Source organism: Gorilla gorilla, chromosome 10 (genome assembly GCF_029281585.2).
Source record: "Gorilla gorilla gorilla isolate KB3781 chromosome 10, NHGRI_mGorGor1-v2.1_pri, whole genome shotgun sequence".
Taxonomy (NCBI): Eukaryota; Metazoa; Chordata; class Mammalia; order Primates; family Hominidae; genus Gorilla; species Gorilla gorilla.
In genome coordinates, this window is record NC_073234.2 from 140,447,202 (window position 1) to 140,475,157 (window position 27,956).

Here is a 27,956-nt window from a genome sequence, read left to right on the forward strand (position 1 = left end):
CCATGTTACTATTTGAGGGCGAGAGAAATCCCGGGTATTCCATATACACTGTTAAAACTAGGCTGTCACTAAGCCCCTCTCCTTTGGATCATCTGGAATGGGGGGACCCATTCCTCCATTCCAGATGATCCATCCCACCCCTCTGGGATCCCCACACGAGAGTCCTGGAGGCAGGGCACAGGCCGCCCTGGGAAATCCCCGAAATCCAGCCCCGGTCCGGGGATGTCTTACCCTCCAGTTCCAGCTGCACGGGGGGCGGCTCGGGGGAGCCCTTCGAGGGGCCGGGGCCCGCCTGCTGGCGCCCCTTGATGTTGTAGCGCCGGCGCAGCTTCCCCATGGCGACTAGGCCAGGGTGGCCGCTCCAGCGGGCCGGACCAGCAGAGCAATCCGAAACCCAGACCACGTGGGTTCCCAGACCACCAACTCCGGCAGCGAGACTTCCGGGTTGCGTTATCGCGAGAGCTGTAACTGACTTTGCCGCTGAGGGGCGGGGTTGCAAGAGAAACCCAGCGAAGAGGAGAGGCGGAGCCGGGCCGGGCAGGGGGCGGGACTATTTAGATAAGTAGGCGGGGCCTGAGGTCCCAGCGCAGGCCCGAGTTTAAGTCCTGGGCTGTTCTCGCTTGGGGTAGTCTGGGTTTAAATATGAATTATATCTACTGATACTAATTTGGCTGCTTGGGAGTGGAAGTGTTTTGCCACCTTTTAAAATATACCCCGCCCCCAGTACTCCAAACTTCCTCCCCCCAACCCTGGTTTGCGCATCTGTATTTTCTGATATTCCTACAAGAAACTTATTAGTCGTGTACTTTTAAAAAGACACCAGATATTTCCATCACAGGGATAGATGGAAGATCTAAAAGGAGGCCTCTACGGGCGCGGTGGCTCACGCCTGTAATCCCAGCACTTTTGGAGGCCGAGGCGGGGGGATCACGAGGTCAGGAGTTCAAGACCAGCCTGGCCAAGATGGTGAAACCGCCGTCTCTACCAAAAATACGAAAAAAAATTAGCTAGGCCTGGTGGCAGGTGTCTGTAATCCCAGCTACTCGGGAGGCTGAGGCAGAGAATTGATTGAACCCAGGAGGTGGACGTTGCAGTGAGCCGAGACTGCACCACTGCACTTCAGCCTGGGCAACAGAGCTAGACTCTGTCTCAAAAAAAAAACATACAGTTGTCTATTAGATAACTTTAAATTCCCATTACCGCATCACATTGTAACACACTGGGAAACAATGCATTATTATTATTATTGAGACAAGGTCTGGCTTTGTTGCCCAGGCTGGAGTGTAGTGGAGCAATCTTGGCTCACTGCAACCTCTGCCTCCCGGGTTTAAACGATTCTCCTGCCTCAGCCTTCCGAGTAGCTGGGACTACAGGTGCCTGCCACCCCCCCAGCTAGTTTTTGTATTTTAGTAGAGATGGAGTTTCACCATGTTGGCCAGGCTGGTCTCAAACTCCTGACCTCAGGTGATCTGCCTGCCTCAGCCTCCCAAAGTGCTGGGATTACAGGCATGAGCCACCGCGCCTGACTTTTTTTTTTTTTTTTTTTTTAAGAGATAAGATCTCGCCCTGTGGGCCAGGCCAGAGTGCAGTGGTGCAATCACCACTCGCTGCAGCCTTGACCTGTCCTCCCACCTCAGCCTCCTGAGTAGTTAGGACTACAGGCACACACCACCACGACCGGCTAATTTTTCTATTTTTTTGTAGAGATGGTGTCTCCCTATGTTGCTTAGACTGGTCTCAAAATTCTGAGCTCAAGGGATCCGCTTGTCTCGGCCTCCCAAAGTGCCGGAATTACAGGCATAAACCACTGTGAAGGCCTTAATGAATGACGTTTAAAAAAATCATAATTAGCGTATCAAATCTATGGGGTTTTTTGTTTGTTTGCTTGTTTTTGTTTTTTTGAGACAGAAATCTCCCTCTGACGCCCAGGCTGGAGTGTAGTGGAGCAATCTCGGCTCACTGCAACCTCCACCTCTCGGGTTCAAGCGATTCTCCTGTCTCAGCCTTCCAAGTAGCTGGGATTACAGGCACCCACCAAGATGCCCATCTAATTTTTGTATTTTTAGTAGAGATGGGGTCTCACCATGTTGGCCAGGATGGTCTCAAACTCCTGACATCAAGTGATCGGCCCACCTTGGCCTCTCAAAATGATGAGATTACGGGCCTGAGCCACTGCACCCAGGCTCAAATCTGTGTTTTTATGGATTTTGTTGCTTAGGATGATAGTGATCTAAAGTTTCTTCTTTAAATATGTTTATTTAAATAAATTAAAAGTTTAAGAGACGTTTAAAAAATGTTAAGTAGGTAGTACTACACTTGCCTATATTTCCTTCTAAAATGTAATATATCAGTGAATTACCTTCCAGAAGGTATAGACCATTCTAGACAGCAAGAAGAAGGCAGATACATAACAGCATGGATGGATCTCACAAATATAAAGTTGAACAAAAGCCGGGCGTGGTGGCTCACGCCTGTAATTCCAGCACTTTGGGAGGCCGAGGCAGGCGGATCACCTGAGGTCAGGAGTTTGAGACCAGCCTGGCCAACATGGCGAAACCTGTCTCCACTAAAAATACAAACATTAGCCGGGTGTGGTGGCGCGTGCCTATAGTCCCAGCTACACGGAAGGCTGAGGCAGGAGAATCGCTTGAACCCCGGAGGTGGAGGTTGCAGTGAGCCAAGATCATGCCACTGCACTCCAGCCTGGGCAACAGAGCAAGACTCCGTCTCAAAAAATAAAAAATAAATTAAAAAAAAAAGTTGAACAAAAGAAGCCAACCCCCAGAGTACTGTGTGGTTCCATTTACATAAACTTCAAACACAGGCAAATGAATCCCCTAAATTTTAAGAGGAACATAGTGAATGGGAGGGGACAAAGGGAGGCTTTGGGGGGGAACTGGTAATGTTTCGTTTCTTGATTTGGGTGCTGGTTACCTTGGGTATTCAGTTTGTGAAAATTCATAAAAATTTATATGACTGTGTATTTTTCTGTATGTTATACCTTAATTAAAAAGTTTATTATTATTATTATTATCATTCTTTATAGAGATAGGTTTCACTATGTTGGCCAGGCTGGCCTTGAACTCCTGTGTTCAAGCAATCCTCCTGCCTTGGCCTCCCAAAACAAGCTTGTGCCACTACACCTGGCGTAAAAAAAGGTTTTTGTTTTGTTTTGTTTTTGGGACGGAGTTTCACTCTTGTTGCCCAGGCTGGAGTGCAGTGGCTTAGTCTCAGCTCACTGCAACCTCCGCCTCCCAGGTTTAGGCGGTTCTCCTGCCTCAGCCTCCCGAGTAGCTGGGATTACAAGCAGGCACCACCATAACTGGCTCATTTTTGTTCTTTTTTTTTTGAGACGGAGTCTCGCTCTGTTGCCCAGGCTGGAGTGCAGTGGCACGATCTTGGCTCACTGCAACTTCCGCCTCCCGGGTTCACGCCATTCTTCTGACTCAGGCTCTGAGTAGCTGGGACTACAGGCGCCCGCCGCCACGCCCGGCTAATTTTTTGTATTTTTAGTAGAGACGGGGTTTCACTGTGTTAGCCAGGATGGTCTCGATCTCCTGACCTCGTGATCCGCCCGCCTCGGCCTCCCAAACTGCTGGGATTACAGGCGTGAGCCACGGCCCCTGGCCTCATTTGGTATTTTTAGTAGAGACGGAGGGATTTCTCCATGTTGGTCAAGCTGGTCTCGAACTCCCGACCTCAGGTCGCCCGCCTCAGCCTCCCAAAGTGCTGGAATCACAGGCGTTAACCACCGCACCCGACCTACAAAAAAGTTTTTAAAAAGATAAACAATACAGGAAAAAATGTGCAAAGGATATGAATAGGTAATTCACAGAGAAGTAATTCAAATGGCCAATAAATCTATGAAAATCTTACTAGGAATCCAGAAAATGTAAATTCAAAAATAAGAGCATTTTGTATTCTTTGGATTGGCAAAAATTGAGTTTTATTTTCTTGGTTGTCTAAAAAAAATGTTGGTTAGACTTGATTTGTTTGATTTAGGATGCAAACAGGGTCCTTGCATTGCATGGGTTATTATGGCTCTTAAGTCTTTAAAACCAATTATCCTCCTCTTCGCTCACCTTTTATGTCGCTTGTTTATTGAACAAACTGGGTCGTTTGTTTGGTAGAATGCCCCACATGCTGGAGTTGGTTGGTTGCTTCTGCTGCTTCTAAGTTTTCCTTATCTGCCATATTTCCTGTAAACTGTAGGTTTGATCTAGAGGCCCCATCAGGTTCCTGCTCAACTTGTCTTGGCAAGAATCCATCGCAGGTGGCGCTGGTACTTCCTGGCACTAAGATCGATTGGCGGGACCGGGACTTCGCGGCTTGGCCCCTCCATTTTCAAGTTCCCCGCCAAACCCTCGCCTCTTGGTTTTACCCATTTCTGATGATCATCGCGTGAATCCATCATTCTATTGAGGGGTGCCAAATAATTTTCGGATTCTCGCATTCATCCTCATGTATTAGCTGGACTTTGCTAAAAGAAAGTCCCTCCCCAACTATTTTGGGGCTCTGAAATACAGTTCATTCAGGAAGGGCAGGAGGATGCCTGATGCTTTCTTGTTATTTAAAATTTTCAGAATGAATGAGCTGATGCCCACGAGGGCCAATTTTGGGGTACCACTATAATACATTCAGGGAGATTACATATATGTCTATTTCATGTTTTTCAATCAGTTGCAGTCACTTTCCTGGTTGAAGCTGTTGCAAGTTTTACAGGCACGGGTTGCTTTTCCACAGATAAGTTAAAAAACAGAATTTTTTTTTAAATGATGAGAAGCCGCACCGGGTCGGGGCAGGCTTCCGGGAGGCGGGCGCGGGGCCCTGGGGCCGGGTCGCGTTGGTCCCGCGCCGCGTTGGTCCCGCGCCGGGGGCGGGGCGCGGCGTGGGCTGGGCCGTGCGCCTTTGCGCGCGGGGCGGGGCGGGTGGCGCAGCAGCGGCGGCGGCGGCGGCGGCGGCGGCTGTGGGTAAAGGCGAGGCGCGCGGCCCCCGAGCGCGCCAACCTTGCCCTAGCCGGAGCCCGTGGCGGCCCAGCGCCCGGCCCTCACCCCGCATCGCGACCCCGCACCCCGCCGGCCGAGCATGGGCGCGCGCCCCTCAGGCGGGCCCCTGGCCCGGGCCGGGATCCTGCTGCTGCTGCTGCTGCTGCTGCTTGGGCTGCTGGCCCCGGGCGCGCAGGGGGCGCGGGGCCGCGGCGGCGCGGAGAAGAACAGCTACCGCCGCACAGTCAACACCTTCTCCCAGAGCGTCAGCAGCCTGTTCGGCGAGGACAACGTACGCGCCGCTCAGAAGGTGGGCGCCGGGCCCGCGCCCGCGGTCACCTTGCCCCGGTCGCCGCGCACCTGGCTACCGGGGCCGACCTGGGAGGAGCGCGGCCTCCGGGGCTGCCCGCCCGGCCGGCGCGCGGGAAGAGGGGGTCCGGCCTGCGCCTCGGGGCCTGCTGCCTGCGGCCCCCGCCGGGCCTGACCAGTGCGGGTCTGGGCGGCCGGGCCTCGGGGCGTCCTCTCCTCTGCGCCGCGCTTCTCCTTGGACCTTGCCCCCGCGGTCGGCGCAGCCAGAGTCTCTCCCGGCTGCGCTGACGCCCGCCGCGCGTCTCATTCATTCATTCACCGCGTTTGAATGGCTCCTACTGTGAGCCAGGCAGCACGCTGGCGCCCTCGGTCCCCACGCGGCTGCGCCCTCCCCAGCTACCCCGGGTTTGTCCTAGCCTCGCATCCCGACCCACTTCCCCTGGGACCTTCTGCCCCACTCCTCCTCCTGCTTTGAAGATACTTGGAGTTGTTTTTACTTTACAGGAAAAGAAGGGAGCAATGCGATTTGCTCGGTGGCTTTGGGAAACCGAGCACCTACTGTGTGCGGGGCCTTTCGCGTGGAGCCTTTTGTTTAGTTCGGGGAGGTCCCGGATCCTGCAGCCTCCTGGGAAGGGTGTTGAGTCCCAGGAGGATCGCAGGGGGTTTTCCCCAATTCCTGCTCTCTCGAGCTAGGTGCGATAGGGGTGCCATTCCGGGCCGAAGTCCGCCGACCAGCTCCTGAGAAGGAGGAAGTTACTGGGGACAGTTGTGTGTGGTATTGCGGTTCCTTTGCTGTTCCCTGGGGAGGAGGGGGCTCTTGCTTGCTGCCAGCCTTCCTGGGGTTTTGGAGTCAGAGAAGTTTGGGTTCAAGTTGGAGCTCTACCAGTTGGATGGCTTTGGGGAAGTGACTTCACTTCTTTGAGCCTGTTTCTTTATTTGTTAAATGGGGATAGTAATCATACCCCTTCATTGCGAGGTTGTAATTATGACTAGTTGGTACCTTCCTGGCCCAGAATCATGGCTAAAAAGTTAAAGTTTTCTGCTCTTTGAGAGGGAGTGGGGAATAGAAGGGAATATGAAGGCCGAAATCAGATTGACCGCATGTTCTTACTGGATAACATGAAAGGTTAATTTGTTAGGAAAACGGTAAGTTTTGACCTCCCTCTCCTGTGGGCAGGGGCACCTCTTGCACAGGTGGGTCTGTGTCTTCATACATGTAGGAGAGAGAACGCTTTGTAGGTGGCCAAAGAGGGGCAAGGAAGCAGGGCTGAACGCCTGAATGTGAAAAGGTTGCCCTGGAGTCTGGCGGGGGAAAGGATCAGGGGTGTGAGTGCAGGGAGTCTCACTTACTTCCTCTTGATGCTGTTTCGGAGCCATTTGAAGGCAGAAATCATTTGTTTTAGAGCAAAAATAAGCCTGTCTTTTTCACGCAGGGTGACCACAGGATCCCCATGTCTCAACTGACGGTGGTTCCATGTGACAATCTAAGGCTAACAAACATGAAATATGAGTGGATATTTAAGACTTTTACTTAAATAAGACAATCTGTATTCTGGCAGAGCATCTCCGAATCTGGGGGTCAGAGCTCTTCCTGGGCTAAACCGGGGTTTGTGCCTTTAATAGAGATACCAATGATTACTAAGTGCTTTTGTAGATAGAATAACGTTATGTAATCCTTAGAATGACCCTGTGCGGTAGGTACTGTTACTGTTCCCATTTGACAGATGAGGAAACTGAGACACAGAGCAGTGAAGTGGCTGGTTTCAGGTCAGATGAGTGGCAGAGCCAGGATGTGAACCTAGGCAGAGTGGACATGGAACCCACATTAGTATCTCTCGCCTGTTTTCCTGCTTCATGAGCCCTTCCCTGTTCCCCGAGTCAGTACAGCATCCAGAGGCTGACCTGACTTCTTTCCTTTTTGTTTTTTTGAGACGGGGGTCTGACTCTGTTGCTCAGGCTGGAGTGCAGTGGCGTGATCTCGTCTCACTACAACCTCCACCTCCCAGGTTCAAGCGATCTTCCCCACTCACCCTCCCAAGTAGTTGGGATTACAGGTGTCCACCACCATGCCTGGCTAAGTTTTGTATTTTTAGTAGAAAAGAGGTTTCACCATGTTGACCAGTCTGGTCTCAAACTCCTGGCCTCAAGTGATCCTCCCACCTCGGCCTTCCAAAGTGCTGGAATTACAGGTGTGAGCCATTGCACCTGGCCTGACTTATTTTATTTCCTGCTGAGTGTAGCCCACACTGGCCAGGCTTGGGGATATTGTTTTGTTAATTTTATGGGTTTTTAAAAAAATTTAATTAATTAATTTATTTTTTGAGACGGACTCTTACTCTGTCACCCAGGATGGAGTGCGTTGGCACGATCTTGGCTCACGGCAACGTCTGCCTCCTGGGCAAGCAATTCTCCTGCCTCAGCCTCCTGAGTAGCCGGGATTACAAGTGAGCACCACCACATCCAGCTAATTTTTTATGTTTTTGATAGAGATGAGGTTTCATCATGTTGGCCAGGCTGGTCTCAAACTCCTGACCTCAAGTGATCTGCCCACCTCAGCCTTCCAAAAGTGCTGGGATTACAGGCGTAAGCCACCGTGCCCAGCCTGTTTTGTGAATTTTAAATAAAGGAAAACTGGGTCTGCTAGCAACTGTAGTTTTCAGCATGCCTGGGTTTACGAATTAGAGCCAAACCTGCTTTGTGAAGTTTAATGGTATTTAAAAAAACACTCCATAGTCTTTTTTTTTTTTTTTTTCCCCGAGATGGAGTATTGCTTTGTCGCCCAGGCTGGAATGCAGTGGTGCAGTCTTGGCTCATGGCAACCTCTGCCGCCCAGGTTCAAACAATTCTCCTGACTCAGCCCCCTGAGTAGCTGGGATTACAGGCGTGTGTGCCACCATGCCCAGCTAATTTTTGTATTTTTAGTAGAGATGGGGTTTCACCATGTTGGCCAGGCTGGTTTCGAACTCCTGACCTCGTAATCCGCCCTCCTCAGCCTCCCAAAGTGCTATGATTAGAGGCGTGAGCCACCGTGCCCGGCCTCCCATATTCTAATCTAGGACTTGTCTGAAATACACCTATGACCATCCTGTTTGGAGCATGGGAACAGACATGAGTTTGAATCCTAGCTGTTTCTCACTCGCTCTGTGACCCTGAGCCAGTTGCTTTACTTCTCTTTTTTTTTTGCTTTACTTCTCTCTTTTTTTTTTTTTTTTTTTTTTTTTTTGAGATGCAGTCTCGCTTCTTCTCCCAGGCTGGAGTGCAATGGCGAGCTCTCGGCTTACTGCAACCTCCGCCTCCCGGATTCATGAAATTCTCCTGCTTCAGCCTCCCTAGTAGCTGGGATTACAGGCAGATGCCACCACGACCAGCTAATTTTTGTATTTTTAGTAGAGACAGGGTTTCACTGTGTTGGCCAGGCTGGTCTTGATCTCATGACTTCAGGTGATCTGCCTGTCTCGGCCTCCCAAAGTGCCAGATTTACAGACGTGAACCACCGTGCACCACCCAGTTGCTTTACTTATCTGTGTCCCATTTGTGCAGAGGAGATAAATTGGGGAATTAAAGGAGATTGGTTGGGCTGCACAATGCCAGGCACTGAATAAGCATTTAGTAAATGGTAGAATATTTCTATATGAAGGGAATTTGTCTGGTAGGAGGTGATAGACTTGTTAATTCCTTTAAAAATTATTAAGTGATGCCCTGGCATGGTGGCTCACACCTGTAATCCCAGCACTTAGGGAGGCCAAGGTGGGCAGCTCATCTGAAGTCAGGAGCTCGAGACCAGCCTGGTCAACATGGCGAAACCCTGTCTCTACTAAAAATACAAAAATTAGGCCAGGTGTGGTGGCTCACGCCTGTAATCCTAGCACTTTGGGAGGCCAAGGCGGATGGATCACCTGAGGTCAGGAGTTCAAGACCAGCCTGACCAACATGGTAAAACCCCGTCTCTACCAAATACAAAAAATTAGCCAGGCGTGGTGGTGCATGCCTGTAATCCCAGCTACTTGAGAGCCTGAGGCAGGAGAATCACTTGAACCCGGGAGGTGGCCGTTGCAGTGAGCCAAGATTGCACCATTGCCCGCGCCAGCCTGGGCAACAAGAGTGAAACTCCGTCTCAAAAAAAAAAATAAAAAAATTAGCTGGGCGTGGTGGTGCACGACTGTAATCCCAGCTACTTGGGAGGCTGAGGCAGGAGAATAGATTGAACCCAGGAGGCTGATGTTGCAGTGAGGTTGAGTCGCTCCACTGCACTCAAGCCGGGGGGACAGAGACTCCGTCTCAAAAAAATTATTAAGCAACTTATACACATGTGTTCATAGCAACACTTTTTACAATAGCTAAAAAGTGGAAATATCCCAAATGTCTTATCAGCTGATGAAGGGATAAAATGTGATGTGTCTGTTTAATGAAATATGATTCAGCCATAAAAAGGAATGAGGTATTGCTATATGCTACAACTTGGATGAACCTTGAATAAAAAAATGAGAGAAGCCAGACACGAAAGGGCACACATTATATGATTCCATTTACAGCATATGAAATATCTGGAATAGGAAGATCCATAGAGACAGAAAGCAGATGGGTGGTTGCCAGGGGCTGGGGGAGGGAGCAATGGGGGAATTACTGCTTAATTGATCTAGGGTTTCCTTTTGGGGTGATGACAGATTGTGGAACTAGATAATAATGGTTGCATGACATTGTGAACGTACTCACTGCCACTGAATTGTACACTTTAAAATGGTTAAAATGGCCAACTTTATGGGTATAAGACTACAATTTTTTTTAAAAATTGGCCTGGTGCAGTGGCTCACATCTGTAATCCCACCACTTTGGGAGGCCTAGGTGGGAGGATCGCTTGAGCCCAGGAGTTTGAGACCAGCCTGGGCAACATAGTGAGACCCCATCTCTATGAAAAACCGAAACCTTTGGCTAGGCATGGTGGCGCACACCTGTGGTCCCAGCTACTTGGGAGGTTGCACTGGGAGGATCGCTTGATCCTGGGAGGTTGAGACTACAGTGAGCTGTGATCACACCACTGTACTCCAGCCTCAGGGACAGCACAAAACTGTCTCCAAAAAAAACAAACAAATGAAAAATTTCAAGCACCTGCTGTATGTGGAGAAAATGATTCCTCTCAGGCAGAATATAGCTGGACTGATGTGGTGGAAACATCCTGAATGCCAGGTTGAGAAACTAGTACTTTTTTCCCTTGCTCCTTGGTCGTAGTTGCATGGAATACAATTTCATGTAGTTCTGAAGGTTAAGAAACTAACTCCACTTCCCACTACTGACCCGTCTCTCACCCCCTTCCCCGAAGCAGCCAGATATTCTGAACATGTATAAGTATATGGATCTATAGATCTGCTCCCTATTGTTGGTTTTTGTTTATTTTGCACTATGCACACTGTTTTGTATTTTTATTTTATTTTTCCCTGAAACAGAGTCTCCCTCTGTCGCCCAGGCTGGAGTGCAGTAGCTCAATCTTGGCTCACTGCAGTCTCTATCTCCCGGGTTCAAATGATCCTCCTGCATCAGCCTCTCGAGTAGCTGGGGTTACAGGTCTGCACCACCATGCCCTGCTAAGTTTTTTATTTTTTATTTTTATTTATTTATTTATTTATTTTTCTTGAGACAGAGTCTCCCTCTGTCGCCCAGGCTGGAGTGCGGTGGCGCAATTTCGGCTCACTGCAAGCTCTGCCTCCTGGGTTCACGCCATTCTTCTGCCTCAGCCTCCCAAGTAGCTGGGACTACAGGTGCCTGCCACCATGCCCGGCTAATTTTTTTTTTGTATTTTTAGTAGAGACGGGGTTTCACTGTGTTCGCCAGGATGGTCTCGATTTCCTGACCTTGTGATCCGCCCGCCTCGGCCTCCCAAAGTGCTGGGATTACAGGTGTGAGCCACCGTGCCCGGCCTTAAGTTTTTTATTTTTTGTAGAGGTGCGGTTTCACTCTATTGTCCAGGCTGGTCTCTTAACTCCTGGCCTCCAGTGATCTACCTGCCTCAGCCTCCCAAAGTGCTGGCATTACGGGCGTGAGCCACTGCGCCGGCCCCTGTTTTTAAAAATGAATAAATTTTAGGCTGGGTGCGGTGCCTCACGCCAGTAATTCCAGCACTTTGGGAGGCCGAGGCGGGCAGAACACAAGGTCAGGAGATCGAGACCATCCTGGCGAACACGGTGAAACCTTGTCTCTACTAAAAATACAAAAAATTATCTGGGTGTGGCAGTGTGCACCTGTAGTCCCAGCTACTCAGGAGGCTGAGGCAGGAGGATGGCGTGAACCCGGGAGGCAAAGCTTGTAATGAGCCAAGATCGCGCCACTGCACTCCAGCCTGGACAACAGAGCAAGACTCTGTCTCAAAAAAAAAGAATAAATTTTGGAGGGCTGGGTACAGTGGCTCACGCCTATAATCCCAGCACTTTGGGAGGTTGAGGCAGGTAGATCACCTGAGGTCAAGAGTTCGAGACCAGCCTGGCCAACATGGTGAAACCCTGTCTCTACTAAAAATACAAAAATTAGCCAGGCCTGGTGGCATGTGCCTGTAGTCCCACCTACTCGGAAGGCTGACACAGGAGAATCGCTTGAACCCCAGAGGTGAAGGTTATAGTGAGTGGAGATCACGCCACTGCACTCCAGCCTGGGCAACAGAGTGAGACTGTCTCAAAAAAAGGAAGATCAGAACTTATCAGTACATTAACTTTGCTTCCTCCTTGTGAAGGGCTGCAAAGAGCTCATTGCTGTAAGGATGTGCCATCGTTGAACCTGCCCCTGGTAGCTAACATTTGATCCTGTCTCGGGCCACTCTAAACACGGCTGCAGTGTAGGTCTTTCTGTATGTATTGTTTTGTGTGCACCTAGACAAGTTCATCTGTAAATTGTTAGAAATGGAATTGCTGAGTCAAAGGGTCTGTGCATTTAAAAAGAAGTTTTTTTTTTTTTTTTTTTTGAGATGGAGTCTCGCTGTGTCACCAGGGCTGGAGTGCGGTGGCGCGATCTCGGCTCACTGCAAGCTCTGCCTCCCGGGTTCACTCCGTTCTCCTGCCTCAGCCTCCCAAGTAGCTGGGGCTACAAGGGCCTGCCACCACGCCCTGCTAATTTTTTGTATTTTTAGTAGAGACGGGGTTTCACCGTGTTAGCCAGGATGGTCTCGATCTCCTGATCGCGTGATCTGCCCGCCTTGGCCTCCCAAAGTGCTAGGATTACAGACGTGAGCCACCGCGCCCGGCCTTTTTTTTTTTTTTTTTTTTTTTAAGAGAGGTTCGTGCTCTGTGACCCAGGCTGGAATGCAGTGGTGAAATCATAGCTCACTGAAGCCTTGAACTCCTCGCTTCAAGTAGTCCTCCTAACCTCAGCCTCCCAAAGTGCTGGGATTACAGGGGTGAGCCAGCACTCCCTGCTCTTTTACCTTTTTTTTTTTTTTTTTTTTTTGAGACGGAGTTTCATTCTTCTTGCCCAGGCTGGAGTGCAATGGCATGATCTCGGCTCACTGCAACCTCTGACTCCTGGGTTCAAGTGATTCTCGTTCCTCAGCCTCCTGAGTAGCTGGGATTACAGGCGCATGCCTCCACACCCAGCTACTTTTGTATTTTTAGTAGAGACAGGGTTTCTCCATGTTGGTCAGGCTGGTGTCGAACTCCTGACCTCAGGTGATCCACCTGCCTTGGCCTCCCAAAGTGCCGGGATTACAGGCGTGAGACACCGCGCTTGGCCTCTTTTACATTTTTCATTGAAATGTAATTGGTGTACATTTTTTGCTTACATCAATCTATAGTATCATGAATTGTCACACACAGAACACACTCCTTGACCAGCAGACCTAAAAGTGGATTGTTCCAGCCTCCAGAAGTCCCTTTCTGCTCCCACATGGTTACTGACCCCCTAAGGTCGCTACTGTGTTGATGTCTACCCATGTGAATTAACTCTGTTTGCTTGAGCCCTTGCATAGTAAGGGCTCTATATACATTGTTCATATTGCAAAGATACTACTAAATGGTCCTTCAAAGGGTGATAGCAGTTTCCACTCTCACCAGACAGGTGTGAAGGCTAGTTCCCAAGCCCTTTCCAATGAAGTGGCTCATTAAATTTTTTTTTTTTTTTTGAGATGGAGTCTTGCTCTGTCACCCAGGCTGGAGTGCAGTGGCGTGATCTCGGCTCACTGCAACCTCCTCCTCCCGTGTTGAAGTGATTCTCCTGCCTCATCCTCCCAAGTAGCTGGGATTACAGACATGTGCCACCACGCCCGGCTAATTTTTGTATTTTTAGTAGAGTTTTTCACCATGTTGGCCAGGCTGGTCTGGAACTCGCGACCTCGTGATTCGCCCGACTCAGCCTCCCAAAGTGCTGGGATTACAGGTGTGAGACACCCCACCCGGCCTCATTAAACTTTTTGGCTTTATTATGTATGACACAGATGGTCTTTTCATTTATTCAGAATCCATCGATATGTTCTGGGAACTGCCTTTTGGTTTTTTTTTTTGTTTTTTTTTTTTTTTGCCGTTCTATTGAGCTGTTGGGTTCTTTTGTTTTTGCATTTTTTTTTTGTAAAGAGGTTTGCATTTTTTGCTGTTTGCAAGGAAGTATTTTGAGCAAAATAACTTTGACACTTTCCAGTCCTTTGTCCCCTACCAACATTTTAACAGCTTTTTTGAGGTGTAATTGCACTACACCTCAATACACTGTGCATATTTAAAGTGTACAAGTTGACACCTTTTGACATACACACTTGTGAAAAATTACCACAGTTAAGATAATGTTTCCTATAATTTTTTTTTTTTTTTTTTGAGAGGGAGTCTTGCTCTGCCGCCCAGGCTGGAGTGCAGTGGCGCAATCTCGGCTCACTGCAAGCTCCGCCTCCCAGGTTCACACCTTTCCCCTGCCTCAGCCTCCCGAGTAGCTGGGACTACAGGCGCCCACCACCACGCCCGGCTAATTTTTTGTATTTTTAGTAGAGATGGGCTTTCACCATGTTAGCCAGGATGGTCTTGATCTCCTGACCTCATGATCCGTCCGCCTCGGCCTCCCAAAGTGCTGGGATTACAGGCGTGAGCCACCACGCCCAGCCTGTTTCCTATAATTTTTTATGTTGAAAATTTTTCAAAGTACTAAAATGCTGAAAGAACAGAACAAGGAATAGCTGCAAACATCTCCCCTAAAGTCACCAGTTCTTACATTTCCCCTGAAACTTTTTTCTCTACAAACACATCCCATAGACACATACACACATGCACACACATTTATTTTTATTTTTTGGCAGGATCACTTGAAAGTTAGTTGCAGACGTCTTAATACTTTTTCCTACAGAACCACAATACCATTGTCTCAGCCAAGAAACTTAAATATAGTACAGTATTTTGTAACAGATAGTCCATATTCAAATTGTCTTTATAGCTCATAAAAAATCCAACACCCAGTCAAGGACTGCTCATGCATTTGGTGTTCATGTCTCTAGTCTGTCAGAGTTTCCTCACTTTTGGTGGAGGAAGGGACTTAATTATGAATTTTTTTTTTTTTTTTTTTTCTGAGACAGAGTCTTGCTCTGTCACCCAGGCTGGAGTGCAGTGGCATGATCTCGGCCCACTGCAAGCTCCACCTCCCGTGTTCACGCCATTCTCCTGCCTCAGCCTCCCAAATAGCTGGGACCATGGGCGCCCGCCACCACGCCTGGCTAATTTTTTTGTATTTTTAGTAGAGATGGGGTTTCACCGTGTTAGCCAGGATGGTCTCGATCTCCTGACCTCGTGATCTGCCCGGCTCGGCCTCCCAAAGTGCTGGGATTACAGGCGTGAGCCACCGCACCCGGCCCCAATTATGAATTTTTTTTTTTAGACAGGCTCTCACTCTGTAGCCCAGAATGGAGTGCAGTGGTGCAGTCTCGGCTCAGTGCAACCTCTGCCTCCTGGGTTCAAGCGATCCTCCCACCTTAACCTCCTGAGTAGCTGGGATTACAAGCGTGTGCCACCATGCCTACTTATTTATTTATTTATTTATTGTATTTTTCGTAGAGACACGATTTCTCCTCGAAATCCCTGTGTTGCCCAGGCTGGTCTCTTGACTCCTGGGCTCATGCGATCCTCCCGCCTTGGCCTCCCAAACTGCTGGGATTATAGGCGTGAGCCACTGCGCCTGGCCCAGTAAGGGACTTTTACAGCATTGACATTTTTGAAGAGTACAGACTAAATGTCTTTTTTTTTTTGAGCTATAATTCATATACCATACAGTTTATTCATTGAAAGCTCAGCGGTTTTTAGTATATTCACAGCGCTGTACAGCTGTCACTACAGTCAGTTTTAGAACATTTGCATTACCCCAAAAAGAAACTCTGTACCCATTAGCAGTCACTACTTTTTTCCTTTGCCCCAACTCCCAGCCTTAAGCAACTGCTAATCTGCTTTCTGTCTCTATTTCTGAGCCTACTGTGGGCTTTTCGTAGGAGTGGAGTCCTGTACAGTCTGGCCTTTTGTGTCTGGCTTCTTTCACTTAGCCTCATGTTTTCAAGGTTCATCCATACTGCAGGATCAATACTTTATTCCTCTTTATGGCTTTTTATTTACCTGATCATCAATTGATGCACATTTCGGTTTGTGTCACTTTTTGTGTATTGTGAATGGATGCTGCTATGAACATCCATGTGCAAATACTTGTGTGGGCATTGTTTCCAGTATTTTGCGGTGCATACCTAGGAGTCCAGTTGCTGGGTCATACAAGAACTTTTTGTTTAACACTTTGGGGAACCGTCACCCTTTTCCAAGGCAGATGTACCGTTTTACCTGCCTACCAGCAAGGTAGGAGGGGCCTGGTTTCCCCACATCCTCGTCAGGACTTGCTATGGTCTACTTTTTTAATTCTAGCCATCTTGGCAGACGTGAAGTAGTATTGCTGTGGTTTTGACAGTCCAGAACTGGTTTTTTTTTTTTTTTTTTCTGAGACAGAGTCTCGCTCTGTTGCCAGGCTGGAGTGCAGTGGCCCAATCTCTGCTCACTGCAACCTCCGCCTCCCGGGTTCACGCCATTCTCCTGCCTCAGCCTCCCGAGTAGCTGGGACTACAGGCACCTGCCACCACGCCCAGCTAATTTTTTGTATTTTTAGTAGAGACAGGGTTTCACTGTGTTAGCCAGGATGGTCTTGATCTCCTGACCTCGTGATCCGCTCACCTTGGCCTCCCAAAGTGCTGGGATTACAGGCGTGAGCCTGGCCCAGAACTGTCTTTTGAAGTGTCCCACAGTGTGTATTATCTGATTATTTCCTCCGGGTTAGGCTCAGGCTTAGCTTTCATGGCAAGAATTCTGCAGAAGGCATCATGTGTCCTTGCGGAGGCAGTACCATATCGGGGCTCGTGGTGTCTGTCTGTGCCGTCGCATTCTCGTTGGTTGACGCTGAATTTGATCTCTGGGTTGAGGCTGGGCAGGCCCACTGCGCTGGGGGTGCCCTTTCCCCTCTGTGGTTCATACGTGGTTTTGTATGTTATGTTCCAGCATTTTCCGTTCATCTGGCTTTTGCATTTCTGTGTGTTCTTCAGATGCTTGGGAAACCTCTGAATGGCAGAATCTCCCGTCCCCTCTCCCTGGCTTGCTTATCAAGATGCCTTTGCCCTCATGGCCTGATTTTCCATAGGACCTGTTTGCATGTGCCTGAGGGTGATGGAGGTAAAGCGAGATTAGGATGCAGGAAGGCCATTGTCACCCAACCCCGGTGTTGGATGTCCCCGGGTGTTGGATGTCCCCCGCCTGACTGCTGCAAGAAGAGGGCTGATGAAATCCCAGGCTTGAAGCAATCTTGTTCCCTCCCACGGAGGCGATGGCTGGGCCTTGTTTGTCTGAGTCCTCAGGCATCCACAGTTTGCTCACCTGGTCCCCTTATTTCAACTTTCCATTCTGAAAATTGTCCAACATAACCAAAGGTAGATAGAGTAGAGTGAACCCTTGTTCACCCAGGTCTTCCCATGTAGCAACTTTCTGCCATTCTGGTTACTTCTTTCCTTCCTAAATTTTTTTGGGGGTGCCTGGAATAATATTTTAAAGCTAATCCAATACATTAGTTCACCTTTGCATATTTCAGTTAGCATCTTTAACAATAAAAATTTTGTGAAAATCAAAACCACAATACCGGCCGGGCATGGTGGCTCATGCCTGTAATCCCAGCACTTTGGGAGGCCGAGGCGGGTGGGTCACTAGAGGTCAGGAGTTTGAGACTAGCCTGGCCAACATGGTGAAACCCCATCTCTACTAAAAATATAAAAATTAGCTGGGCGTGGTGGCGCTCACCTATAATCCCAGCTACTCAGGAGGCTGAGGCAGGAGAATTGCTTGAGCCCAGGAGGCGGAGGTTGCAGTGAACCAAGATGGCACCACTGCACTCCAGCTTGGGCGACAGAGCAAGACTCCATCTCAAAACACACACACACACACACACACACACACACAAAACACAATACCATCATCACAGCTTATAACAATTCCTTAACGTCTAATGCAGGTCCATTTTCTGATTTCCCTGGCCCAAAATGTCTTTACAAAACTTTTTGTTTGAATTTGTATCTAAACAAAGTCTACACATGAAGTGTCTTTTAAGTCTCTTTTTTAAATTTTGAAATTTTTTTAAAATTTTTTTGAGACAAGGTCTTGCTTTGTCACCCAGACTGGAGTGCAGTGGCACGAACACAGCTCACTTGCAGCCTCAACCTCCTGGGTTCGATGATCCCCCAGCCTTCTCCCAAGTAGCTGGAACCACAGGTACATGCCACCATGCCCAGTTAATTTTTTAATTTTTTGTAGAGACGGTGTCTTGCCATGTTGCCCAGGCCGGTCTCTAACTCCCAGACTCAAAAGATCCTCTGGCCTTGGCCTCCCGAAGTGTTGGGATTACAGGCGTTAGCCACCATGCCTGGCCCCAAGCCTTTTTTTAAAAAAATTAACTTTATTCTTTTTATAAGTTGAGTTTAAAAAATAGTCTGTTCTTTTAGAGTTATAGAAAAATTGTGAAGATAATACGGGGAGTTGCCATATACCCCTCACCCCGTTTCGCCCATTATTAACGTTGTATATTCATGTTCTATTAATGAACCAATATTGGTACATCAATTATTTGCTGAAGTCTGTACTTTATTCAGACTTCTGTAGTTTTTCCTGCCACCCTTTTCTGTCCCAGGATCCCATCTGGGATCCCACCCGATATTTGGTCCTCAGGTCTCCCGAGGTCCTCTCGGCTGGGAGTTTCTCAGGCTCTACTTGTTTTTGATGACCTTGACAGTTTTCAGGAGCATTGATCAGGCCTTTTTCTTTTCTTTTCTTTTCTTTTCAAATCTCCCTCTGTCACCCAGGCTGGAGTGAAGTGGTGTGATCTCTGCTCACTGCAACCTCTGCCTCCCAGATTCAAGCAATTCTCCTGCCTCAGCCTCCTGAGTAACTGGGACCACAGTTGCATGCCATCACACCCGGCTAAGTTTTGTGTTTTTAGTAGAGTCAAGAGGTTTCACCATGTTGGCCAGGCTGGTCTTGAACTCCTGAACTCAAGTGATCTGCCTGCCATGGCCTCCCAAAATGCTGGGATTACAGGTGTGAGCCACAGCGCCCAGCCGGTCAGGGATTTTGTAGGATGCTCCCAATTGGAATTTGTCTGATGTTTTTCTCATAATGAGACTGGGCGATGGGTTTTGGGGAGGAAGACACAGAGTTAAGGACCATTTTCATCCCATCACATCCAGGGTACAGCAAATCATCATGATTTAAGTCACTTTTAATTTTAATGCCCCCACCTCATGCTTTTTCTTGGATGCCATCTTATTCTGTGGAGAAACTGGGTCTCACCCCATAGCATCTCCACCATCTGCATCTGGCCAGGTGCATCCTCATGGTGGTGTTTCCCTGTGTCCCATTTCCCAGATCCCCAAGAACCAGTGGTTAGATCTAGAGGCCTGGCCAGGGATGGTGGCTCATGCCTGTAATCCCAGCACTTTGGGAGGCCGAGGCGGGCAGATCACTTGAGGTCAGGAATTCAAGACCAGTTTGGCCAACATGGTTGAAACCCCATCTCTACTAAAAATACAAAAAATTAGCCAGACATGGTGGCTTACGCCTGTAATCCCAGCTACTCGGGAGGCTGAAGCATGAGAATTGCTTGAACCCGTGGGGTGGGGAGCGGAGGTTGCAGTGAGCCGAGATCGCGCCACTGCACTTCAGCCTGGGTGACAGAGCAAGACTGTTTAAAAAAAAAAAAAAAGATCTAGAGGCCCGATACGATTCAGGCTTGCATTTTCACCGGATTTCTGCTGGAACTGCCTCCAGGCTTTGGGCTTCGCTGTAAGCTCCTGTGTTTGTGTGCACTGCAGCCCAGTCGCCTAAACAGCGGACGTACATTTTCTCCCATTCTGGAGGCTGGAAATCTGAGCTCGAGGTGCCAGGGTTGCTTTCTCCTGAGGCCCCTCGTCTTGGCTTGCAGATGGCCACCCTCTCCCTGTGTCTTCGAGTGGTCTTTCCTCTGTTCATCGGGGTCCTACTCTCCTACTTGCATAAGGACACCAGTCACATCCGATTAGGGCCCACCCTAAATATCTCATTTCAGCTTAATCACCTCTGTAAAGACCCTGTCTCCAAATACAGTCCCATTCTGAGGTCCTGGGGTTTAGGGCTTCCACATAAGCCTTTTGGGGGACACAGTTCAGCCCATATTATTCCCCTTAGGGCTCCTGTGTCTCCATCCACACAAAGTGGGTCAGGGTGTCACACACCAGAGCAGGCAGACCCAGCCCCACAGGGAACAGCAAATTCTCCAGCCAAATGGTTCAACGGCAAGAGATGGGATCCTCCCCGAATTCACCCTCTCCTGCCCGGGGCCAGTTTTCAGGAGGGGAAAGGTGCCGTTCTTTCCACCGTGAGAAAGAACCTCTGACCTACACCTTTCTTAGCACTGCTGGGAGCTCCTCAGGCACGCCAGCTTCTCAGGCATGGCAGTTTTCAGAGCACCTGCCTGTCAGCTTGTGTTACATGGGAGGTGACTGCTCAGCTTGCAGGGAGTTCCAGGTTGCCACCCTGCAACCCATGAATCTGACAAGAACCACCTCAGCCGCTCCGACACGCTGGGCACCTGCTGTGTGCTGGGCGCCGCGCCGAGGTCTTTACAGGTTCTGCTCTTGAATCCTCTCAGTCCCATTTCTCCCACAGCGGAGAAAACTGAGGCACAGAGAGGTTCAACAGTGTGAGCAGGAAAGTCTCTTCCTCCCAGAATAATTGCTTCCACGCACCCTTTCCTGGGCACTTGGTGGCATTTTAAAGGCCTGCTACTCTTTTCTCACAAAAACCTTTCTTTTTCCCTCCATTTGAACAAATTATAGAAATTGCTATATATTATCTGGGCGCGGTGGGTCACACCTGTAATCCCAGCACTTTGGGAGGTCAAGGTGGGTGGATCATCTGAGGTCAGGAGTTTGAGATCAGCTTGGCCAACATGACAAAACCCTGTCTCTACTAAAAATATAAAAATTAGCTGGGTATGGTGGCACATGCCTGTAATCCCAGCTACTTAGGAGGCTGAGGCAGGAGAATTGCTTGAATCCACAAGGCAGAGGTTGCAGTGAGCCGAGGTTGCACCACTGTACTCTAGCCTGGGTGACAGAGTGAGACTCTGTCTCCCCCCGTCTCCCCCCCAAAAATTGTTATATATTGACAAACATGTACAAGTCACACATACTTTAAATAATTGTAGGTTGAGCGTGGTGGATCACACCTGTAATCCCAGCGCTTTGGGAGGCTGAAGCAGGCGGATCACCTGAGGTTAGAAGTTCGAAACCAGCCTGGCCAACATGGGAAAACCCTGTCTCTACTATTTTACAAAAACTAGCCAGGCTTGGTGGCATGTGTCTGTAATTCCAGTTACTCAGGAGGCTAGGGCAAGAGAATTGCTTGAACCTGGGATGGGGAGGTTGCAGTGAGCCGAGATAGCGCTAATGCACTGTAGCCCAGGTGACAAAGCAAGACTCTGTCTCAGGAAAAAAAAATGTGACAAGAAGAGCTGGGCATGTAGCAGCTGCCTGTGGTCTCAGCTACATGGGAGGCTGAGGTGGGAGGATTGCTTGAACCCAGGAGTTTGAGACTGCAGTGAGCCGTAATCACCCCCACTGTACTCCAGGCTGGGCAACAGAGCAAGACCCTGTCTCCAAAAAAAAAAAAAAGAGCGTACATTCTGTAATCTATTTATTTACTCATTATTATTATTTTCTGTTATTTCTCGATGTTGCTGGATATGTCCATCGTTTGTTTTTGTTGCTGTGGAGTTGGACTCCATTCTATAAGCAGATCACTGTCTTACGCGTCTCTTCCATTGTCCACGTGTGTCTGGCCTGCCTGCAGCTTTTTAGTGCAGTGGCGCTCTGAAGGCACATGTGCAACTGCCTCCCGCAATCAAGGTCCTCAACCTGGAGTGTGCCTCAGCATCACCAGGAGGGCTGTGGAAACAGATTGCTGGGCTCCATCCCTGGAGAGTCTGAGGCAGTGGATCTGGGTGGGGCCCCGAGAGTCTGCATTTCTGGCAAGCTCCTGGGTGATGCTGCTGCTGCTAGTCCGGGCACCACCACACTCTGAGAACCACTGAGCTGGGATGTGTACCGTGACGTGGAATCTCTGGAAGACCTCTTCATGGGTGTGGTTCTGATTCATGCTGGTCTTCTGCAGGCCCTCCTCCCAGATCCCGCCGCCTACCCCCACCCAAGGGAGGGGCAGTCACCCTCCTCTTCTTTCTTTATTTTTTTTTTTTTTAATTTTTTTGAGACAGATTCTCGCTCTGTCACCCAGGCTGGAGTGCAGTGGCGCGATCTCAGCTCACTGCAAGCTCCGCCTCCCGGGTTCACACCATTCTCCTTCTTCAGCCTCCGGAGTAGCTGGGACTACAGGCGCCCACCACCACGCCTGGCTAATTTTTTGTATTTTTAGTAGAGACGGGGTTTCACCGTGTTAGCCAGGATGGTCTCGATCTCTTGACCTTGTGATCTGCCCGCCTCGGCCTCCCAAGTGCTGGGATTACAGGTGTGAGCCACCACGCCTGGCCACCCTCCTCTTCTTTCTAATGCAGCGGTCCTCAACCTTTTTGGCAGCAGGGACCGGTTTTGTGGAAGACAGTTTTTCCACGGACTGGGTCGGGGGATGGTTTCGGGATGATTCAGGCACATTACGTTTATTGTGTACTTTATTATTTCATTACATTGTAATATAGAATGAAATAATTATACAACTCACCATAATGTAGAATCAGTGGGAGCACTGAGCTTGTTTTCCTGCAACTAGACAGTTGCATCTGTTCCATCTGGGGGTGACACGGACAGTGACAGATCATCAGGCATTAGGATCTCACAAGGAACATGTAACCTAGATCCCTCACATGCAGTTCACAATAGGGTTCACACTCCTATGAAAATTTTTTTTTTTTTTTTTGAGACAGAGTCTCGCTCTGTTGCCCAGGTTGGAGTGCAATGGCGTGATCTTGACTCACTGTAACCTCCACCTCCCAGGTTCAAGCGATTCTCCTGCCTCAGTCTCCCAAGTAGTTGGAATTACAGGCACACAACACTACACTCGGCTAATTTTTTTTGTATTTTTAGTAGAGATGGGGTTTCAGCATGTTAGTCAGGCTGGTCTCAAACTCCTGACCTCAGGTGATCCACCTGCCTCGGCCTCCAAAGTGCTGGGATTACAGGTGTGGGCCACTGCACCCAGCCATCTTTTTTTTTTTTTTTTTTTTTTTTTTTGAGATGCTGTCTCCCTCTATCACCCAGGCTGGAGTGCAATGGCATGATCTTGGCTCATTGCAACCTCTGCCTCCCAGGTTCAAGCAATTCTCCTGCCTCAGCCTCCCAAGTAGCTGGGATTACAGGCATGCACCACCACGCCCAGCTAATTTTTGTGTTTTTAGTAGAGACAAGGTTTCGCCATGTTGGCCAGGCTGGTCTTGAACTCCTGGCCTCAGGTGATCTACTCGCCTCGGCTTCCCAAAGTGCTGAGATTACAGGCGTGAGCCACCACGCACAGCCTAAAATGTTTTCTTAAGGTAAATTAGAGATGGGGGGGGTCTCATTTTGTTGCCCAGGCTGGTCTCAAACTCCTGGGCTAAAGCAGTCCTCCCACCTCAGCCTCCCAAAGTGCTGGGATTATAGGTGTGAGCCACCATGCCCAGCCTCTATACTGTTTTTTAGGGCTGAAATGTTGGTGTACCTCACAGGACATCGTGGAGTCAATGCTTCTGTTAGAATATTGGACATCGGCCGGGCATGGTGGCTCATGATTATAGTCCCAGCACTTTGGGACGCCTAGGCAGGCGGATCACTTGAGGTCAGCAGTTCGAGACCAGCCTGGCCAGCATGGTGAAACCCCATCTCTACTAAAAATACAAAAATTAGCCGGGTATGGTGGCAGGCGCCTGTAATTCCAGCTACTCAGGAGGCTGAAGCGGGAGAATCTCTTGAACCCAGGAGGCGAAGGTTGCCTTGAGTCGAGATTGCACCAGTGCACTCCAGCCTGGGTGACAGAGTGAGACCCTGTCTCAAAAAAAAAAAAAAAAGAAGAAGAATATTGGATGTGGATGTCAACAGGAGTCTTGAACACTTACCATGTGCTCAAAGCATTTCACGTGAATATCCCATGTAAAGCTCGCAATAACCAGATGAAGTAGGTACTGTTATCTCCATTGTTAGTGGAAACCCTGCAGCCCCAGAGAGCTTATGAATATATATAATATGCTCATGGACACCCAGCTAGTAAGAGGCAGAGCTGGGGTTTGAACCCAGGCAGTCGACAGCCTGGCTTCTGCTTTCTCAGCCACAGTACTACCTGTGAGGTTACTGGCATTTTCTACTCTCCTGGTCCCTGATTCAGCCCTGCTCTTATCTCTTCTGTCCTGTAGGAACCATCCAGTCAGGATATCCAGTTTAAAATGCTGTAGCCGGCCGGGCATGGTGGCTCATGCCTGTAATCCCAGCACTTTGGGAAGCTGAGATGGGTGGATCACAAGGTCAAGAGATCGAGACCATCCTGGCCTTGGTCAGGATGACCAAGGAGAAACCCCATCTCTACTGAAAATACAAAATTAGCTGGGCATGGTGGTGCATGCCTGTAGTCGCAGCTACTCGAGAGGCTGAGGCAGGAGAATCACTTGAACCTGGGAGGAGGAGGTTGCAGTGAGCCGAGATGGTGCCACTTGCACTCCAGCCTGGCGACAAAGCGAGACTCCAAATAAAATAAAATAAAATTAAAACATAAAATACTGTAGCTGCCCGGGTGTGGTGACTCACGCCTATAATCCCAGCACTTTGGGAGGCCGAGGTGGGCAGATCACCTGAGGTCAGGAGTTCAAGACCAGCCTGGCCAACATGGTGAAACCCCGTCTCTACTAAAAATATGAAAATTACCTGAGTGTGGTGGTGCGTGCCTGTAGTACCAGCTACTCGGGAGGCTGAGGTGGGAGGATTGCTTGAACTTGGGAGGTGGAGGCTGCAGTGAGCCGAGATCATACCACTGCACTCCAGCCTGAGTGACAGAGCGAGACCCTGTCTTAAAAAAAAAAAAAAAAAAAAAAAAAGCAAGCTGTAGCCAGTTCACGGAGGCATTTACCCTTCAGACGTGAGCCGAGTGGCCCGTGTAGGTGGGTTCTATTATGGCAGCACTCTGCGTGATGCAGCCCTGCAGAGTCCCAGCCCCCATAGATACCTTGGTCAGCCCTTACAAGGGAAGGGGCGTGTTTTACTCAGTTTTGCTCAGTTGTTGGGCTGTCATCAATTAGTATCAAGTTCAAGTTAATCCCCTGGGCCAGTAGACCACTTGTGGCATTCATCATGGGCTTGCTGTTTTTTCCCCTGTAATAGCAAAGGCTGGAAACCGTGTAGGTATCCATGAGTATGGGCCTGGCTCCAGGTGTACCATGTTTAAAAAGGATGAGGCAGCTCTGTGTGGTCTGAGTGTGAGTATCTCCAAGATAGAGTGTTGCATGAACAAAGCAGCTCAGCTGTACACCTGTGCTGCCATTGCAGAAAGAATATGTCCGTGCCATTATTCACCTGGCACGTCTAAGGAAGGGTTCCTCCGGAGGGGGATTCGAGTTGCCAGGAAATGAGAGGGAAGGCTTAGTCTCCACTGAATACCTGTTGGTAGGCTTGAGTTTTAGGCTACATGTATACAATATCACTTATTTTTTAAAAAAAAAGTTAAAATGAGGCTGTACCTTGTATTCATGTTTCTTTAGCCATGTGTCACCTGGAGGGCAAATAAAGACCTCAGAGGCTCAGGGTCCTTAGAGTTGGATAGAGCATGGGGCTGTATCATTACCAGCTTCCTCGGAGCAGAAACTTCCACTCTTTAAAAATGAGAAACCCGCAGGGTGCGGTGCAGTGTTTCACACCTATAATCCCAGGACTTTGGGAGGGCCAGGCAGGAGGACTGCTTGAGGCTTAGAGTTTGAGACCAGCCTGGACAACATAGCAAGAGCCCATCTCTACAAAATAATAATAAAGCCTGGTGTGGTGGCTGCACCTGTAGCCCTAGCTACTTGGGAAGCTAAGGCAGGATTGCTTGAGCCCGGGAGTTTGAGGGTGCAGTGAGCTATCATTGCACCACTGCACCCCAGCCTGGTCAACAGTGAGACCCTGTCTCTTTAGAGAAATCAGGCAGAGGAAGGCAGAGACCCTGACCCAAGAGGAAGCATGAAAGACAGCAGGAGCGATGGCAAGCGGCGTAACGCGGCCCTGCAGAGTCCCAGCCTCCATAGGTGCCTTGTTCAGCCCTTACAAGGAAGGGGTCGTTTTCACCAGTTTTTCTCAGTTAGGCTGTGATCAGTACCCAGTTCAAGTCAATCCCCTGGGCCAGTAGTCCACGTGTGTGGTATTCATCATGGGCTCACTATTTTTCCCTTCCCAGGTATAAACTCCCAAGCTCCCCGGTTCACTGCTTGACTGATGGAGGAAAACAGTGATTGGGTGATGACCGTTTTCTTGTTTCTGCAGTTCTTGGCCAGGCTGACCGAGAGATTCGTGCTGGGAGTGGATATGTTTGTGGAGACACTGTGGAAGGTCTGGACCGAGCTCTTGGATGTTCTTGGACTTGACGGTAGGTGTGGGGGTGGCATTCACGTAAGGTGTCATTCTATTTTGGTGGTTCTCATAGTGTGGAACTGGTACTCACAGTGAGTAATGCATGAGAAGGTTGCGGAGGGCTGGTCAGTGAGGATATGAGTGAACATTTTTTATTTTAATAGTCTCATATATAGGCCAGGCATGGTGGCTCATGCCTGTAATCCCAGCACTTTGGGAGACCAAGGTGGGAGGGTTGCTTGAACCCAAGAATTCAAGACCAGCCTGGGCAACATGGTGAGATCCCATCTCTACAAAAAAAAGTACAAAAAAATTGCTGGGTGCGGTGGTGTGCACCTGTAGTCTCCATCCACTTGGGAGGCTGAGGCAGGAGGATTGCCTGAGATGAGGAATTCGAGGCTGCAGTGAGCTATGATCGTGCCACTGTACTCCAGACTGGACGACAGAGCAAGACTCCTCTCAAATAATCATAAAAATAAAAAACAAATGGCCCATCAAAGCTGAGATTTCCCAGATGCCACTTAGGATACGGTGCGACTGGGTAGTGCCAATTTGTGTGTCCCTAGGCAAAACACATGGACCAGAGGTATAGTGCTCTGGCTTACTGGCATCCGTGCAAGAAATGACTAGTTATTTAGGCAGAAGGGGATTTCATGAGACAGAGACACTCACAGAACCATCAGAAAGGCTGAGGAAGAGACGCATGGCCTCAGACACTGCCGAACTGGCTGTCCAGGGTTGCAGCTGTTGAAACCGTTGAGTTCGAAGTCACACAACTGTAGTATAATTTGAGGACCAGGAGGCCACTGCTGCCACCACAACAATAGACTTTGCATGTGGGTGCAGGGACCCTTGCCATTTCTGGAACCATGCATATCGGCTGCAACACTTCACTTAATTGCCAAAGTCGTGTGTGTATGGGGGAACTGCCAGGTGGAACTTACTTTCTGTCCAGTCCCTAGCTGCGAGGGAGGCAGGCTAATGCGGTTCTTAGCTCTCCAGCTTCTGCCATCCAGGAAGGCAGCCTGGGAGCAGGTGTCACCTGATGCTGCACCAGCCCGTCCACCATACCCACCGCACGGGGCAAGAATTGCCAGGGGAGCTGGCCCCTGGTTTTGTGGGCTAGGGGAGGAGGGTAGTGCAGTTTGATAGTGCAGTGCTAGTCACACGTTTATAACCAGGAAGAGAACATTGGTAGGGCATGGCCCCTCCCTTTCTACATGTGGGAGAGGGCACTGATACTGGTCTTGGCGGATGGCAAGGCAGCAACGGTCATGGTAACTGAGCTGGGCACTCCTAATCCAGTCCTGCAGCCTGTGCTACTCCCAGCCTTACACTCCCCTTCCCAGGTGGCTGTGCCCCACCTCCACCTGCATTCCATCAGGGGGTGACAGGAGCTAACCCGGGCAGAGTGCCCAGGGTGTACAGCTTTTATACCCAGAGGAGACCTTGTCCCTTACCGCCTTAAGAGCTTCAGAGGCATCCCATGCTCTCAGGATGAAGTAACCTTCCCGTTTTCTCTACCGTGCCCCATGGTGTGCCAGGTAAGCAGGGATCTCCTAGCTGCCCCTGCTCCACTGCTTTCCTTCCGTCCACAAGGT

At 49.4% G+C, this 27,956-nt stretch overlaps 2 protein-coding genes across 5 annotated transcripts in view; one reads left to right on the plus strand and one right to left on the minus strand.

The window, feature by feature from the left end:
• The window catches only part of DHX37 (DEAH-box helicase 37), a 46,127-nt gene extending 42,405 nt beyond the window's left edge, over positions 1 to 3,722 (minus strand). For 2 of the 4 annotated variants that reach the window (XM_004054143.4, XM_019039073.3), the window contains exon 1: positions 232 to 460. In XM_004054143.4, the coding sequence (XP_004054191.2) occupies positions 232 to 337 (106 nt within the window). In that variant the 5' untranslated portion in view covers positions 338 to 460. Of the gene's footprint in view, positions 1 to 231; positions 461 to 3,562 lie in introns of those variants that run through there. The other 2 variants (XM_055358384.2, XM_055358385.2) reach the window with 2 other exon arrangements.
• A 1,201-nt stretch (positions 3,723 to 4,923) lies between these two features.
• The window catches only part of BRI3BP (BRI3 binding protein), a 40,012-nt gene continuing 16,979 nt past the window's right edge, over positions 4,924 to 27,956 (plus strand). Inside the window, exons 1-2 of the mRNA XM_004054144.5 lie at positions 4,924 to 5,295; positions 26,269 to 26,371. Coding sequence (XP_004054192.3) covers positions 5,086 to 5,295; positions 26,269 to 26,371 — 313 coding nt within the window. The 5' untranslated portion in view covers positions 4,924 to 5,085. The remainder of the gene's footprint in view (positions 5,296 to 26,268; positions 26,372 to 27,956) is intronic.